General features: G+C 30.6%; 1 protein-coding gene across 1 annotated transcript; it reads right to left on the bottom strand.

The window, feature by feature from the left end:
* Positions 1–898: 898 nt before the first annotated feature.
* On the bottom strand, positions 899–18,552 carry LOC111051185 (branched-chain-amino-acid aminotransferase, cytosolic-like). The gene is made up of 8 exons (XM_039439318.1): positions 17,698–18,552; positions 12,255–12,353; positions 9,355–9,567; positions 8,518–8,748; positions 6,755–6,943; positions 5,469–5,583; positions 4,250–4,404; positions 899–3,035 (listed from the first exon to the last, which is right to left on the bottom strand). The coding sequence occupies exons 1-8, from the start codon at positions 17,752–17,754 to the stop codon at positions 2,841–2,843; spliced, it is 1,254 nt and encodes a 417-aa protein (XP_039295252.1). The 5' UTR covers positions 17,755–18,552; the 3' UTR covers positions 899–2,840.
* Between the last annotated feature and the right edge of the window lie 393 nt (positions 18,553–18,945).

Genomic DNA, 18,945 nt, shown 5'->3' with positions numbered 1-18,945 from the left:
CTTATCTAGCTCCACAACGTTGCCAAATCTGTTTTAAACAATTTTGAAATATAATTAATTAAGGCAGAGAATCGGTAACACCGTTCTTCTATCGTTATCTACTGCCATTATAACGTGGACCTCACTATAGAATAATTGCCTTTATTTTTCCTAGAGAGCGAAGTTAGGGCGCAGTCGGCCCTCTCTTACACTTAACTCTCTATTACACAAGATAACAATACAACAAAAAAATACAAATAAAATGATAAAGAAAAAAAAGTAAAGGTAGGAAAACAGCGTTGCCGTTAATTTATCAATAAAATATATTTCAAATTATTTGATAATAAATTTTTACGATTGAGATAAAATAGGTATTTTGTTAGTACCGTACATAATTATATTCTTACATTGTTATAAAACGATCTGACAACGTTGCAGAGATTCAAAAGGTTAGCACTATCTGCTTTATGGAATGATAGACAAGGATGCTATACCAATTTTAGTATAAATACGTACTGCCATTAGAACATGGACCTCACAATAATATTATTAATTTTACACTTTTTGCTCTATTTGCTGGTAAAAAGATTGCTCTACAATTTTTATACAATATAAACTTGAAATATTAGCCACCAATCAGAATTTTACATAACCAAAAACATGACAAGCTCATTGATTGAGGAGAGTACCTATTATGGTTCTCTCATATTATAAGATGAACATTATTGTTTTTTCCTCGTCATCAATGGAGCGTGAAACCTCCGATAAATTCATTCTTAATTTTCTTATAATTTAGGTCTAATGCTTCAATAATTTATTATTATTTTTTTTTTTTTTTTGATAATTCGTTTATTATGCATATTTATCTCTATCAAGCAAGATGCCCATTGGCGTATATAAGGTCAGAAACAAAAATAAATTTTATTAAGAAAATATTTTATTAAACTTCACAAACAAAAAATATTTACAATAATGCAAAATAAATCTAAAGCGGAATGTGTAAAATGATAATGCTATCCAACTAATCACCTCAAATCGGTTTAATCATGGAGAAAAGATGGAGATTTCTTATTTTTAATTCTTCTCCATTCTTATTCTATGTTTATATTCACCTACCTTACTTCTAATCTATTTCCATGAAATATTAAATTTCTTGTTATAATAATTCAAATCTATTATTCTGAATCAGTAAGTTATAGGCTGTTTTCTATTTCATCCTCTTGGATTACATCTAAAGTGAATATAAAAAAATATAGAATTTATCAGATTCCAGTAGCCTACAAGTTGCCTAATAAGTACAAGTTGGGGTATTAAGGGATGAAAGGTACACAATGTTAAAGTAAATAGGGAGAATCAATTTTATGGTAACCCAAATATTTGGACGGGGGCTTATAACAATAGCACCTTTGATTCTATAACTATCTTATTGGAATCCTACAACCTCCTTTGTCTGAGGAAATCAAGCTATATATAAAACCTTTAGTCAAAAATTTTAAGCATGAAAATAAATAAGTAAGTTATGTATGAAAAGCTTAATCTAACAGATATTTACAAATCAGAAATCCTACTGTAATTTCCACAAATAGTAGAGGTGTCTTCTACTCCTCGTTAATAAAAAAATATGAAGCATAAATTCTCACAGTTTATTGAAAACTTACTCTAGTAGCTATTTACAATTCAGTAAGAACAAATAACCATCTATTATTTCCTCTGAATCTATCACAGTCCAAGAGAATAATATTAAATGCATTCAATTTGCCACTGCTATACAAAATTCTTATTCTAGTAAAAGAGATGAGCCTATTTGAAAACGGTAACTTAAACGAATTGATTAATTTTCAAAGATCCAAGATTCTAATAAAATGAGAAGGAAGAAGATCGATAAAAATGTTTGAGGGATTGATTAGTCTTATTTTTAAAATTGAACTGATAGTTTAAATTGAAAATTCATATCCAATATGAATTTTTCAAAAAAAATATTGTTCAGATACATCTTCAATAAGTGAAGACAGTATCCTATCTCTTGAAAAGCGTCCCATCTTTTGCTCTCTATCAAAAGAATATCCTATATTCTTCTTCTTCTTCTTTTTCTTCTTCTTCTTCTTCTTCTTCTTCTTCTTCTTCTTCTTCTTCTATATTCATTACAGTATCCACTATTGAATCACTCTACATCCAACAAAAATTCAGATTAGAGTATTCTTCAGCTGAAAAGTTGGCTACATTAGTGGTTTAGAGCTATAGGATGATCTCATTAACAAAAAATGCACCTTTTAGCTACTCTTTATAGTACAGAGAGATATAGGTTGATCATTCAACCAAAAATCTAATTATTTCTTTTGTACACCGTTACTACGTCACACTGTCAGCACCTCTTGTAAATTACACCAATATTTCCCGTTCAGCTAATCCTGACAGTATGAAGTGAATCTCAGCGTTTCGAGTTGAAATTGGAATCTATTCACAACACTACTGACATGTTTTACAATATTATTATTATACAAGTATCGTACATAAAGCAGTATCATGACGGAGTTGGTTGTAGATTTCAAATCTTCAATCGAGTGTCTATTTTATGATGATTGATCTAACTCACCAATAAGTACCGCGTCAAACTATCAGCTCTTCTTTCAAATTACACCAATCATCTGCTTCTCATTCAACCTTTAACCAATGGTAACAGTTCTATGTGAATCTCTCACTATATTATATCGGATCAGTGATGAAATTCAAATCTTCAATTGACTGTTCATTTTATGATGATTGATTGATTGATTACTGATGGAACTACCAGGTTAGTGACAAATCTTCACTTCAGTGTTGATCAATTTCAAACGCACTGCCAGTTTGTGGTGACTTGTCGTTCATTCGTCAATGGGTCTGCCCCAGGGATGTATGACTCGTCCGTACTGGATGCCTGTGAGCGTTGTCAGTAGCTTGAACCAGAGTGAATTCTGCTGATCACGCATTGTGGGTAGTTCCACGTAGCTGTCTCGGTAGCCAATCACATCGACCGGACATATCACTACCGCTGTACCGGCTCCAAACATTTCCAGTATCTGTCAAACAAACAATAAATGAGTTTGAATAGAAATAAAAATCTTAGTACCTTTTTTGAATATTATTTTATCACAACATGTTTCAACATTCATGCGATTTTCATTTCCATTTATAAGTAGCCCTATACAGGAAAGAGACAATAAATGAGTTTTTATGATTGTTTTATAAGATTTGAAAGAATCTTGAAGAGCCTCAGTCATATAGTATTCGTGTTCCTTCAGGATTATGGATGTGATTATATAAATAACACATTTTAATAGATCGGCCCAAATATTGTGAATAGTTAATTAGCTAAAAATCTTCAGCAAAGTAAATCTAAAGGGACTTTGATTTGAAGTAGTAGGTCTATAGTGAGGTCCACGTTATAATGGCAGTGTTTGATTAGCAATGGTATTGCTATTCTTGTCTATCATTCAACAAAGCGGATAGCGCTATTTCTTTCTCACTTTGCTCTGTTGCCAGATCGCCTTTTAACATTGTAGAATTAATAATTAATTAACGAAATATTTAATCTTAATTATGAACATTCATTATGAAATTGTTAAAAAATAGAATTTATTGCTTAATAAAATTGATTATTTTAAACGAGAATGAACAGATAATATTACATCAATAAACCTGTATCAGCTACCGTCTATAGAAGGCATTGTCAAGACCGGATTGACAGGATCGGCAACGTTGACCTCCTATCTTTCTCCACTGCCATTATAACGTAGACCTCACTATAGCTAAAAATCTCCAGCAAAATAAAACTAAAGTAGTAGGGGCTTTGTTTAAAGTGGTAGGTTTAGCTTTGTAGTGTTTCTGTTTGATTAAAATTTATTTTGAGTTTTGCTTTGTAGTGTTTCTGTTTGATTAAAATTTATCTTGAGCTCCAGCTAGAAATAACAGATCTCACCTCATCATTGTTACAGTTTAAAACAATAAAATCAGGTATAATACAAATAATATAGGTCTATCAGGTGACGTAGGGACTCCCCACTATTGAAAGCCATACCATACAAATATTTCTATAATTATCAGTACTTAGTAATTAGGTAAGGTAATTTTTTATGATGTACTTATTGTAAGAATCAACAAAGAATGAAGAATAAAGGTCAGGTACTAACCCTATTTTCTATCTTAATTACCTAGTAATTAGGTAAGGTAATTTTTTATGATGTACTTATTGTATGAATCAACAAAGAATAAAGAATAAAGGTAAGGTACTAACCCTATTTTCACTGTTGAGTTTGCAGACTTCGGCCATTGTGATTTTGCGTTGGTTGACTTTGACCTCGTTCCATTGCTCCATCAGTTGAATGATGGATATCCTTGTGACTCCGGGCAGGATCAGTCCATTCAATGGAGGTGTGATTAGCTCTTTTTCTGAGGAAAGATGAGAGATAAATCAATCATCAACCTCCAACTAATTCAATCCAATAGTACATTCAATGATTGTGTGTGATATGAACAAATATAGAGATTGATTATGTTCTAAAGCTAATGACTATCTACCTAATAATTATAAAACCAAAATCCAAATAAATTATAGATGCTGTAAAGAAGCAGAAGTCTCCGTGGTGAATGACAGAGTTTAATTTGGATTTTCGTTTGATAATAATTATTGAACAAATATACTACTGTATATAGAATTGATTCTAAATTACTTACTGATTTTATACCGTCTCTCCTCATTTATTTAATTAAATAAAATATTTCTAATTTTCTTGAATAGAATTACTAGTACTCATTCCATTAAATAAAATACTTTAGTTTCACTACCTAGTTCTTTTTATTGTGTTTATCTATTATACAATGAAGCTGTAAGCCACATCTGTTGTGAGTTTGTATGAATGTATAAAATAAAATGAGTAAAAATAAATAATCACCTCATCCTTCAGTTTAGAATGAGTGAAACTCACTTTGAACTATTTCAGAATTTAGGATTGATTGAATGGAAAGCGTTGATGAAAGCATGACAGTTCAAAGTGAAATTCAGTACAAATGACTTCATACTTTATGAGTTGATTTGTGAAACTAATTTATTATAAAACACTATAGAGACTCTGAATGACTCTTCATTACTTTGTTATACTTGACTTTTCATTATAGGATTGTGTATTCTGCATTAAGAATAACGATCCATTATTTATTTTGAAGGAGTTGAGTCAGTCTTTTGATGCGCCTTCACACCAAGATGGAAAGATTGTCAATCACAGCACATACTCCGTGAGTAAAAATATTTCTTCTTTCAATTACTATACACCTTCAAGTAGTACTATAGTATTAATATAATATCAAATTAATACAGAATGAGCTGAACCATGGCCATTTTATAGTTCTCTTCTTTTTGGTCATGTTGATTATTATATAGTTACGTTACACTATAGATGGTCATGGCTAAGCAGTGGTTTATAAGAATGCCGGTATTTATTTGAATAATATCATACCTCCATCGTCGTTGATGATTAGGAAGAATATATTCATAGTTCCAGCTTCGGTCACTTGTTCGTCTTCACCATAGAGCCACAGCACTTGGTCGAATCCCTTCTGCTGAGCTATCGACTGCAACACAGAATCAACATTTTTTAACATCAAGTTTTTGAAACTTTTAAACAAGCAGGCGGAAAGGATTAATCGAATACATGAAATTGTTTAATCAATCATAAGGTATATTATATTATTTACCAAGAAAAATGCTGATATAAGGAAAATACAACGGAATTTTCTCTATATTATCTTCATTTTTGCTATAAAAATAGGAGGAGCAATACCATTTCCCATGTTCGTTTCAGTTTGATAAATTTACAAATAGAAATCTGCTATAAGGAGAAAACAACAGGGGAATCAGCATTTTTGCTTTAAAAATAAGAGAAATATAATTTTCCATGTTTGTTTTAATTTGATAAATAGGTACCCTGTTGGTACTTCAACCACATCTTTATTAGAGACTCCATTATTTATAATCAGAAAGGTTGCTCGTGAACAATAAATCTATTACGTATTTTATACACTCTGACATAGGTTACTATGAAAACTCTGACATAGGCTATATTATCAAAAGTGATGTAAGAGAGTCATGCTGAACTGGGATTCAATGAGAACTTAACTGGAACTTAATAATTAATTTATGATATTTATGGAACTAATATTGTATGCAACTACTACTGATCTTGGATAATTATAATAGGACTAATTACATATTTCACTACAAATAGACAAAAACACTTCAAAATATTCACTCTTATTTTTAGGGCTTCTCATTATTAAAATACAATGTATATTATAGGTCCTGTGACCTAATATAAAATTGATCAATACATGTCACACTACATGATAGGTAAGAGCACAAAGAAAGTTCCATAACAAAAAATTCGAGTACCGTACTCAAATTTTGGCGCTTGTAACGTTTTTCCTGGGATCCATAAAATTATTGAACTATCAAAAATACCCTTAATTTATTTGTAACACTACTAGTTTCAACTCTTTAAGACCCATTTACAAGTGTGATTGCTTCTGAAGAGTTGAAACTTGTAGTGTTGCAATAAAAAGTAGGTACGTTTGATCATTTGTTATTATGTTTTAAAAGACACTCCACTTGATTATGCTGTATGGAAAAATAGTTTATAAGAAATAGTTGAAATCTGTATTATATATAAGAGTTAGAGCTTTTATGTGATACAGAAAAACATCATACTTATAGAAAGTATGGATAATAATTCATAAATAAGCTCACCCCGATATGTATGGTAGGCGCATAGTTGGATCCCATTTTCCTGTCACCACATCCCCCCGGCCAGGCGCGGATAAATTGGGGGTCGGCCATCAGGGAGACTGGCTTAAAGCTGGGGCCAAAGTAGGAGGCAACTGGGCTCAGAATCACGTACAGCAGCGCCGACTCTGAAGCACCGATACCTAGTGTGGGCTGCAACACAAAATAATTATTTAAAATTACTTGATTTAAATCAATAATTTTATTTGGTCTACTTCAATAATGAATTGTAGTTGATGAAATATAAACGCTATACGTTGTCTGCCTTGTCTCTTCTACTAAAATACAATAGTTAAATTGAAACAAAACATAGGTTTCAATGCTGTTTTGTCGATGGAACCAGATCTTTGACAATAGTAGTGTTCAATTTATCAAATTTAAGTTTAAAAAAATAAGTGTATTTTGATATTTTTAAATTCTGAATTACATGATACATGAGTGATGGTTGAATAGATGATTGTATAGAAATAGAAGAGAAGCTTAGAAGGCAGGGCTGAGTGGACAGAGAGATGAATTTTGATGAATTCTAGATCTTCTTCCAAATTTCTATGTCTTTCTTATGATCTATTCTTGCAAAACTGAAGATTTCATTCAACACTAAAACTGCTTTTATAGTCGTATTAGGGAAATGGATAAAATTATATTTTTTTTATTGATTCTCAAAAGTTTTAGGGCCAAAAAAGAGCAGATAATTGGATGGTGAAGTGCTTCCATAAAAAATGTTATACCTTGAAGAGCGGATATTTCGAAAATTATAAGATTTATGAAAATATTTCTGATATGTAACTTCTAGGGAATTCTATAAGCTTATTCAATTTTGTATGACATAGTAATGACCGTAAGACGCAGATTTCTCGAGATAATGTATGAGAAACCCAATAAATTTTCACAACAGAAGCTACTCTCCCACTTGTAAATTTATAATCAACTCTGATCTGCTACTGATAACGTATTTTCTGAATAAACTATAAATAGCAGTTACATTTTTGATATAGGTTGTATAAAACATATAAGTTAATAGTACCGGTACATATAGTACAGATTAAGATAAATGTTAGTCTATTTCTCATGCAAGAACTCTTCCTTATTCACAGACGTATTGTCTTCTTGGGGGAATTCCATTCCATCTGTACCGGTATACTGTATCCTAGGTAGGTACTCTTAAAGATGGGAATTGACGTGAAATTTTATTTATTCAAATGCTTATAGAAAAATTATTATTATGATTAAATTTGGATTTTCGTTTAATAATAACTACCATAGCCACCTCTAATTCAAGGCCCTGGCCTACGATATTACTGTATTGCAACGTCTCAGTGTAGGCCTGGAATCTAAACATGATTGGTGAAAAAGATTTTTAAAAATACCAGCTGATCTTTTTCACCAATCATTTATTAGATTCTAAGCCTACACTGCGACGTTGCAATATCGTAGACCAGGGCCTTTTATTAGAGGTGGTTATGTAACTACTCATAAACTTGCCATCACTGACCTCATCAGTGCCGATAAATATTTTACAACAATATATAAATAAGACTATTATCAAACAAAAATCCCAATTAGATGCTGTAAATCACCCTGAAGACTTCTGCTACTGCAAATATTAACAACAGGGTAAACAGCTAGATGGAAATTCGATGAGCGCTGCTATATACTAAAATTATATGCCATCCCGGGATTATAAAATTGTGTGTTCACAAAAAAAAGCTACTCATAAACTGACTGACCTCAGTGCCGATGAGCGTAGGCCGTATATATAGACTGGCGGCCTCCGAGTGAGGCACCCACTCTTGGTCGATGCTGACGAGGCGGTTAAGGCACTTGATGAGTTCCTCGTTGTCGAATTGGGGCAGACCTGCGCGCGCAGCTGACAAATTCATGCGCTCCATGTTGAGGTCGGGGCGGAAGATGCGGATGCGCCCGTCCACACCTCTGTATGCCTTCATGCCTTCGAATAACTGGCAACAATTCAACAGATAATCAGTAAAATTCAAATTTATTAAAACATTGAAAACAATAGGTACAATAGATGAAAAACAATAAAATCAGTTCACCAGCATGAGCTATTTTTAAGAATTATTAAAAAACACAATATAAGAACATAAAATACGACGACTCTTTATTCAAAATATTTTAAAAGAAGTACTAGTTTCGGTCTTCGTACATTTTCAAGTTTAAATGAAAAAAAACGATTTTTTAATTTGTAGGTACCTAAAAATAACCAAAGGCCAAAACTAGTTGTTTTTTAAAAATATTTTAAATAAATAAAGGTATTGTGTTTTTTAATAATGAATACAATGTATGATTCATGAATAATAAATAAGTAATAAATACACACTTTGGATTCCGATCAACACATAGATTCTTGAACTAAAAATAACACGTGTTAGTTAACAAATAAAAGTGGTTCAAGTAGTTCTATGCCATTTGTAATCTGGTAATGCCATTTTACAGTGAGTAAACAATTGAATAGAAATAATTTGGATGCAGGTTACTTTAATCCAATTTTTATGTCTAATGTAAGTAATGTTTATGATTAAATAAGTGACCAGAAGTGTTCGTACCTCGACGGCATAATGAAGCACCTTAGCGGCGGGATGCAGGGAAATGTACTCGAGTGGCTGAATGATGGGCGCCTGCCAGCCGCCGGCCGATGCGTGGTACTCTATGCGCAGCATGTGGTCTGTGAACTGCTTGCCGAAGCGCAGTTGCGATACGTCCGGTTTCGGCTGAAGTCGGTCGGGTGACGCCAGTCGCACAGAAATGTCTGTTGAGTGCTGAAAATGCGACAAACATGTTTCAAATATATATATAGCCTACTGCATGCTCCGCAAGAGTTTAATAAAAAAACTTGAAAAATTGACCAACTGAAATCTTGAAGAATTAAAAACTGGCCTATACCTAACCATCCTCGGTGAATTGAGAATCTGTATGCAAAATTTCAATATCTGAGATTCAAGTTATTCCGGTAGTAGGCATTTTTTTCATGAAATATTGATTTTTGATTTTTGCTAATAATCATGTACATATAATAAATAGCATATCCATCCCTTATATATTTTATTCGAAAATAAAATAGATTTCCCTATTATTTGATAATAAATTCTCATAATTGATTAAATATATTGATTGTTGATTCTTCTTAATAATGCTCAACTCTATTTTTAATATATTATTTATTTGAAAAGAAAATAATGTATCTCAAGACTTGATAATTATTTTTTATAATTGAGATAAAATATATTTATTCACAGCCAATAAATGATTTGGCAGAGGTGCGGAGGTTGAAAAGGAAAGAGCTGTCTTCTTTTTCTAATGACAGACAAGAATATCAAATCAATGTTAATTAGGTGCTGACTTCATAACGTGTGTAAAGCTCACTATACAGTAGATATGGTCTATGTGAATATTTTAGACAATTTATTATTAATATGATAAATGATATGGTTGTATATATGAGTTTTAAAATGCGATTCTTGTATGACATGCAATTTTTTAGATGTCTGTGAATAATATAGACATCAGCTCTAATTAATGTCCAACTCAATTTATTTGGTTTGTGTATGAGTATAGCTTTCAGCTTCTTGTGGAGTGCTAAAAATTGAAAAAAATCATTAAAATAAATATTAGTTATTAAAACTAGTACTCACTGTGGAGCGCTTACGTATTTTTAGATCCAGTCTCAACACACATAAATAATAACCATATTTAATAACTAATATTCAAAGAAATTAGACTGTAGTGTCGTTAAAAATAGTTCAAGAACTGATTATTACTTGCAGTTTGTCATGGATAGTAATACCTGATAGTAATTTATTAGATGATTGAAGCGATTAAAATGAGTAATATTGAAATAAATATCAAAAGTTCGTATTGATATAATTATATCTTCAAACTCAACTCTAATGCAGTGAACAGTTGCAAATAAATCAACCTTGGTATTGAATTTTGTGATACCAGTAAAGACATTGCGGGCATCACTGATAAAATCTTAATCAATCAATCGATCATGCTTTCATCAGACATTTACGAGAATAATAGAACAGAAAAACTAATTTTATATAAAAATAATGAAAAATGTTTCATGATAATATTAAAGTTTTTTTCTAAGGTTTTATTGTAATTTTTTTAATGCAATAATCTAATCATCTACGGTAATGCATTGAAGTGGCCAATCACTGTATTCGCGAGGTGAATATTATAGAGAATAATTATTTATATGATAATAGTCTATAGGCTACATGAGTTTTTAAAATACGATCGTTGTATAAGTTACATCAGAGAATACGGCATACATTATAGTAGTTTTCTCTGTTGCATTTTTTCATAAGTCTGTAAATATTATAGACATCAGCTTCAATTAATATGCAATTGAATTCAATTTGGTTTGATATGATATAGCCTATGCATGACTGAATATAAGAATGGATGATGCAATTTTAATCTATTCATCGTATATATATATATATATATATATATATATATATATATATATATATATAATATATATATATATATATATATATATATATGCATGAAACACAGTTTCTAGCTTAACCGATTTCCTTCATTGAACGAATTTTTTGCGTAACTAAATTTAAAAAAATATATTGCATCATTATTTGAGTTTATAAACAGACTGAGGTGTTTTTAATAACTTTTTATTCAGGAAATGAACGTCAGAAGTCTGCAGAGAAAAATACTATGAAATCAGAGGAAAATTGTACAGAGATTTGAATTTATTTGTTACATAATATCAATGCACGCAGTCAATGAGTGATACAAATCCGTCTTTATTTGTATGAAAATAATTACGTCGATTAGAATAACGTTATGTGAATTATCAGTTTTATCAAGTTCATCTTGACAAAAATTACGTTTTAATTATGTAAATCTACGCTGCACTAATAAAGTATGTTTTCCTAGCTCTTCGTTTGTGATTAGTCCAAAATCGGAGCACCTACTCCATCATAATAATAATTCTACGCACAAGACTGAATAAAAAATATAAAAACCAAGAACAAGTCATAGATAAATATGCAGATGGGTAGTTTTCTTGGGCTACAGTAACTACTGCCAAAAATAATCATTACACAATGGAATAATATGTTTTTCCCTCAGGACCCTTGGAATAGAATACTTTCAAAAATTGGTTGGTACTTATGTAGGATCTAGCCTCTAGAACTCCAGTAAATATAATCTCAGAATCAACCACAGAATTCCATTACAGATATCTTGATCATGTGTAATAGAATTTGGCAAACTCATTTTAATAGTACCTATGTGTAGGCTTTCAACTAGTAACTTTTAAAAAATGTTCATTTTCAAATTTGTTTTCCATTTAATTTTGGAAAATTCACCTATATTAGGCTCACTTAATTTAATTTTTATGAAAAACCAGTCCATTTTACCGATAACCAGTAGTAAATTTAATTCGCATAAAGAGTTTTCTACATAAATTTACCTTGAAAGAATCTTTCAGTTTCAAAGAGCTGCTTGAACTTTGATTCCTTGATTGGATCACTGATGTTGATGTGCTTATTGATAGGAGGTTGCCATTTATCTAAAAAAATAAAGAATAACCATTTTTAGAATTGTTTATAACTTTGATTCATACTTACGTTCAAAGAAAAACTTCTCATGATCTGATTATTTGTTTGTATAATTGTTTACTTCATTCAATTCACTTGATGACGATATAAATCGACGCTCTTCAATTATGTCAATAAACTAACGTAAATTACAGTGGAACTCCAATATATCCCCACCTTAATCCCCAAAAAACTGGAGTCATGATCTTGTTTGATGCAATAAGTTGCGTAAATTGCTGGTTTAAATGAATTAAAACAATTTGCAGTAGATTATTTTGATAACGAGTCTTATTGTTGAAGAGTTTGATGTCATAAGGCAGATTGATGATAGTGAATAGTAAATCATCTTTCAATAAAAATAGCACCACTATATGATTGTTGTTGCATCTCATCTCTCGTTTCTAGTAAATATTTTGGAATAATATTTCGACGAATACAAGAAGACTCATATAATAAAATTCAACTCTTCCTGGTGGAATTTATTCATAGATAACTAATTATTAAAATTATTTGTTTTATTCTAATTCATATTTTCAGATTGTGGATGATTTGGTGTTGAAATTGGAATGGACATAACCTGCTATGTTATTTGGACGATTTGAAACTAAATTAGGAAATTGAAGAAGTTTTGGGCAATAGCCTGTTTTTTCTTTTCCGATCAGTGTATGTTTGTGCTAACCTAATAAATAAATAAATAACTTTAAAATGATGACCGGGCTTGGATTTCAATTCCACGAAATATTAAATTATTAATTGAGGACCAGCAAGTCGTCTCTCAATTCATAAGGTTGATTGTCGCATTAAATAGAATAAAAGTTTAATTCTATCAGTTTAATAAGTAAAACAAATGAGACTTTTATAGGTTTTCTATATCTTGAATAAGTTGGCTGTGTTATGAAATTTGCTTAATAATCACAGTATCATCTTGTTGATTCAATTTGGAATATTGATGGATTTAAATTTGGTGGAAGCTCAGATCTAACAAATAAATTGAGTGTCTACGACCCCTCAGAGATTATAGTTTTCAATTCTCCAATAATTCTGAATACATTAACAAATTTATATTGTATCCTATCAAAAATCTTCATTCGAATTTGAAGGATATTCTGCAGTTTTGAATCTATGACTCAATGATTCAGTACCGGTTTATATCTAAACATAGATAATTGATGGATTAGTTGAACATAATAATTATTTTGATAAATTTATTTCAATAATTATATGAATTTCATCTTTTTTATTTTAGAAAATTTCCTGAATTATTACCGTTATCGATTCAGATTATTTATGTCGGACCCAGTCAGGAGTTCAACACAGTAATCAGGTAAGGAACAGTAGCCTACAGATTCATTTTCGTTTTCTTTATTGTCCGCTCATTATTTTAATAATCCATATTGTATCCTATTTTTGAGATCATCTCTAAACCTGCACTTTTAATCTCACACTCGGTTTACCGCTTTACATGTTGAATGAATGTTAAAAATGTATTCATTCATGCATAACAAATCATTGTAATGACTAAAAGAGAATCAACTGATAGAAACTTTTTTTAAATTTTCAAAAATCTCTTACCAAACTTCCCTTTAGGCGCTTCAAATTTGATCAAAATTTAAATTCGAATAAATTTATTTCATATTTTTTAACCTTTTCATAAACATTCATAAATTGATATTAATCTCAAATTAATTCTTCCACTAAATTATAACAATCAGATCAGATAAAATAGAGTTTTAATCACAAATTCAGTATACAGTACCTACATGAATAAAATAATATACAACACTTGTGAATTTTCCCCACATCTGTGTGTAGGGAAATAGTGAATTGATATGATATGAATAACTAAACAGCTAGGTCAACTTATAAATAATTTTCACCTACTACCTATAGTTTTCCCCAATTTCTTTGATGACATAACTTACAAATAATTTTCACCTACTACCTATAGTTTTCCCTAATTTCTTTGATGACATAACTTACTACATAGTATGAAGTCATAGCTAAAAATAGAACTGACATGTTCTTTCATTCAGGTATAACAATTGTTTGAGAACATTGTGACGACTAGAATCATTTTGCATTAATTTACATCCTATCTGCATACGTGCAATTCAGACTGGAATCGATGGGCTTTTGTTAAATCGCTTATCTAATTTCATGCAATTCCAATGCGGGGTAATTTTTTGGTTGATATAAATGAAGATGACTAAAATGACTACAACGTGGGTTACCCCATGATATTTCATCCCCAAGTCTTTGTAAAAATTGTATATCAATTATCAATTTAGGAAGCTTTGCTAGTAAGTGGAGTGCATTTAGGTTATTGGAATGTGGGGTGGATACTGACTATAATTGAGTAATTTCGATATGTTTTGAAATGAATTATCGATAATTTTTATTTCAACAGAGTGGCAATTTGTGATCACCAATTCTATTGTTATTCGTGTTATCCATGAATTTGGATGTTTTGAAATACGGAACATGTCTTATGCAGATAGGCTACCGGTAATCAATTTATTCAAACACCTACACAAAAAAATCCCATTGAAAATCACAGTAACTTTTTATCGCTTTATTGGATTTGAGATAATTACAAATTAATAAAATCACAATTCATTAAAACTATAATCTTCTTCAATGTGGTCCAGATTAGGTGTTATTCATTTCGGTTTTATCTAAGTTTTTTTTTACTTACAAAATATCAAAATATGCTTGAGTGCTGTTTTAAAATAAACTTCAGATAATATATTTATCTTTGTTGATGACCTTTCTTTTTTTTAAATTATCAGATAATTGAAAAAATGTACAAAATGATTTCAATTTGTATGATTTTTAAAAATCCTCTCTTAATTTGAAATTCCTTGATGTTCTTATCAATATAAAAAACAACTATTATTACAGACAATCTGCTTGTATCTGTGATATTATGTTGATTAATAAATCAAAATGATAATAATTTTAAAAATCATCGGCTGTATGCCAAAATTTAATATGTTACACCTTTGACTGAACCATGGTCAATGTATAGTGTGTAACTAGAGAACTATATAGATGGTCATGACTGAAAACTAAAACCTAGAATAATTCCCAAGTTCTCTTGAATCTGATGAAATTGTTATCTTTATGATAAGGATGACAAGAAGGTATTCGAAATTGTTTGTTCAAAGACAATGCAAATTAAATTTTAAAAGTTCAAGCTGGCCAATGATGATCGTTCCAATTAGTTAACACCCCACCAAGAATGTCCTCCGATTGGTTAATTCAGTAATTCTCATCAACAGCTGATTCTTAGCCAATCAGAGGACATTATGAGTGGCGTGTTTGCTGGTTGGAACGTTCGTCAAAAGGCCAGCTCAATGAATACTAATAATTTGGAGTGATTCGATCTACGAACCATCCTAAATATACCTACTAAAGATAATATTTTCTGAATTTCCTAGAGCTAGAGAGAACTTTTTGGCATTTCTTGTTACATTAAAAGTGTCATTTCGAGCTATTTCATTAAAGAAACTGAAGTATTACATTTGTTATCCTTGATTATAAATTATTTTTAAAACTTGTATACCGTAGCCTACTTCTTTGTGGGACTTGAAGAATTTAACGATTTTCTTCAAATTTTTGCCATGGATAGCTATTTATAAGCCCTATCAACTGACATGAGTCTCATTTCTGAGAAAATTGCAGGAGTTCCGTGATATTCTTGAGAAAAATGACAGTTACTAAAAAACCATGTTTTTCACGATTTTCTCAAAAACGGCTCTAACGATTTTTTTCAAATCCATACCCTGTATAGTTATTTATTAGCTCTATCAACTGACATGAGTCTTTTTCCTGGGGTACTAATGGGGGGTCCACCCAATCCTTGAGAAATGGACTTTGTAACCTCCTTCTCGTGCATGAGGTAGGTAGGAACACGGTTTTTACTTTTTCTTCTTCCATATACCGTGGGTAGGTAGAGCAGTTTATAAAAAGAACACAGTCATAGTCAAGATATTTCATTTGTAGAACAGCTGTTTTGACGAATTTCAAAAGAATCGTCGAATTTCACAATTTACATAAAGGAAAAAGTACTCTGAAAACAATTGTATATACACATATACAGTAGTCTGATCGTAGCTGCAAATATGTTGCCGTCAATCGTCATTATGTTATTCCCCTGAATTATTCTCGTTTGATAATGAGGCTTAGGTTTATTTAGCGAACTATATTGGAAATTTTAAGGTAGGGTTATAAAAAGGGCACTTTGTTCCGTGGATGTTTTTTTTACAAGAGAAATATTTGATCAAAATAAGGGGAAAGGTTTTTAAGCGAAAATAGATGTAAAATTTTAAATAGTTCAATGAGCAAGGAAAGTTGTGTGAGTGTACCACACCAGATTTTTTTTGTTAGTTATTTCTATATTTTATGATAATCTTCTAAACATTTTCAAGAATATCAAAAATAAAATTATTTTTAATACTAAAAGATACAAACAAGATTTATACTTTCTCTTATTGTGGTATAAAGGACTAGCCTATGTGTTATTTGGCGAAGACAATGCACGCATATATTATATTTTAGTTATTATGATAGGATTGCAAATTCAGATTACTGAATAAATGTAGGTATAATATTTAATTAAATGAGAGATCAATTTTTATCGCTTTTTTCAATGCTCAGACAATTATCCTTACAATTACAGACAAAATAACGATAATAATAATAATTTTAATTTGCTACTGAATCCATCAAACTAATATAATGCTAATATAGTTGCTGAAACTATATAGAAGTGGTAGGTAGTATTTATGTATAGAAGTTTGTGAGTTTTCCATGGTTTCAAATTTTCTATCAAATAAATATCTATTACCTATCTTATCTCATTTTGGACTGTGTCATCACTTGAAGTTGTAAGAAAAAATAGCTCAAGGATTGCCTTTGTATTATATCTACCAATTTTATTACTTCAGTGTCACTTCTATCAGAAATGAATTCACATGTACCGGTATAGAATGTAATATTATTTATAAAAAGTAATACTGGCGTTAAATTTGTAGAGGTTTCTTTCCAAATTATATAGTACTTACAACTTTATAAAAATATACAATGAATTTACTACAGTTATTGAAATAGTGCAGCTATTTGAAAAGCCTTTATGGTATCACTTTTTATTATTTCAAGTTTATTGTATTATTTAGACATACCGTTACAGCATATCACCCAAATATGTTGTTAAAGTTCAATATAAAATTCAGATAATTACTGATAATCTTAACAGTACATTTAATTATTGAAAAACAAATATTTTAAAATCTGAAAAATGTAATGAATACATACCTCAGCTACTAATGTTGACCTCAGCAGTCGGCGAGCTAATCCTGAGTATTTCACCATTTTGGAGTTGATTTACACGAATAATATATAATATTAATATAATACAAATTGATATCTTGATAAAAAAACTAAATTAACAAATAGTTAAAGCTTAAAATGACTAGATTCTGTAGCCGATACGACTAGATTCTCAGTAGTTTTTATGATGTATATATCATAAACTCCTCGAACTCAATCGAAAAAGCAAGACAATTGGCAGATGCGAATATTTCTTTCTAAAATGAATCCAAATGAAAAAATACTGTCCCAAAACACACGGATTCATATGAATATTTCAATGAAAAAGCACCACTGTTTCAGTTAAAGTTCCTTCATTCATATATAGAAGTCTATTTAAAAATAGATTTCACGCATAAATATTGAGAATTTTAGGTGAAATTGTAAACTTTGAGTCACTTTCTTTTCTTGATGTTTTGTTTCTCAGACAGAGTTAAGAGAAATTTATAACTGTCTTCTTTGGAATATTATGGAAAATTCACACAATTCATCTAATGACCACGAATCTACCATTGATCTACCACGAATTAAATCAATGCAATTAAAGCCAGGATTAAACTGATTGATTAATATAAAATTGAAGTCCGCTATTTTCAAGTTAGCGCTCGCTTGAAATGTGTTACTGAATGAAACGTTTGTAAGTTTGATTTGTAACTGCACTACCCACGAGTTCAACTGGCTAATTAATGACTTTTTACGCGGCTCCTACTGCTATTGAATGTGCTCCACCGTGTGACCGATAGCCTATTGACTCCAACAAATAGTTTGGTCGTCATTATTATCGTCTTTTTCAATTCGTCATAAGTGAAAAAATCATTCTCATTGGTCAATTACTACAACTTTTCCATCGTCAGTGGCCGCTGAAATTCAAAACTATCTGATCTTGATTTTATATCGTCATGCATAGATGATATATTTTCGTATGAATGATGCCACAATAGTTGAGGAGTATTTGTTTTTCCTGTTAATGAAGTTTTTCAATAAAAAATTGTTATGATACTATCCCCATATTTGAAATATATCCATGTTTCATTCATTCAAAATAATTGTAAGAAAATACCGCGTTATTGTTTCCCTTTATGAAAAAATCTGGTGTGGTGTACTCACACAACTTTCCTTGCCGTTATGAAAATTGATCAACTGACGCTAGTGTTCCCGCGCATCTCAAGTCTACTTTTCTAAGATCTGAGCCAG

This window comes from Nilaparvata lugens, chromosome 12 (genome assembly GCF_014356525.2).
Source record: "Nilaparvata lugens isolate BPH chromosome 12, ASM1435652v1, whole genome shotgun sequence".
Classification (NCBI taxonomy): domain Eukaryota; kingdom Metazoa; phylum Arthropoda; class Insecta; order Hemiptera; family Delphacidae; genus Nilaparvata; species Nilaparvata lugens.
Note: the sequence above shows the minus strand (reverse complement) of the source record. Positions and strands in the feature narration are given on the sequence as shown.

Bases quoted from the DNA above. Each gene is read 5' to 3' on its own strand.
- LOC111051185 (XM_039439318.1), bottom strand. From the start codon at position 17,754: ATGGTGAAATACTCAGGATTAGCTCGCCGACTGCTGAGGTCAACATTA. The intron at 6,944-8,517 runs GTCAGTCAGTTT...TTTGTGTTGCAG, and splicing joins CTACGCTCATCGGCACTGAG to CCCACACTAGGTATCGGTGC. The intron at 4,405-5,468 runs GTATGATATTAT...ATCTTTCCTCAG, and splicing joins AATCATCAACGACGATGGAG to AAAAAGAGCTAATCACACCT.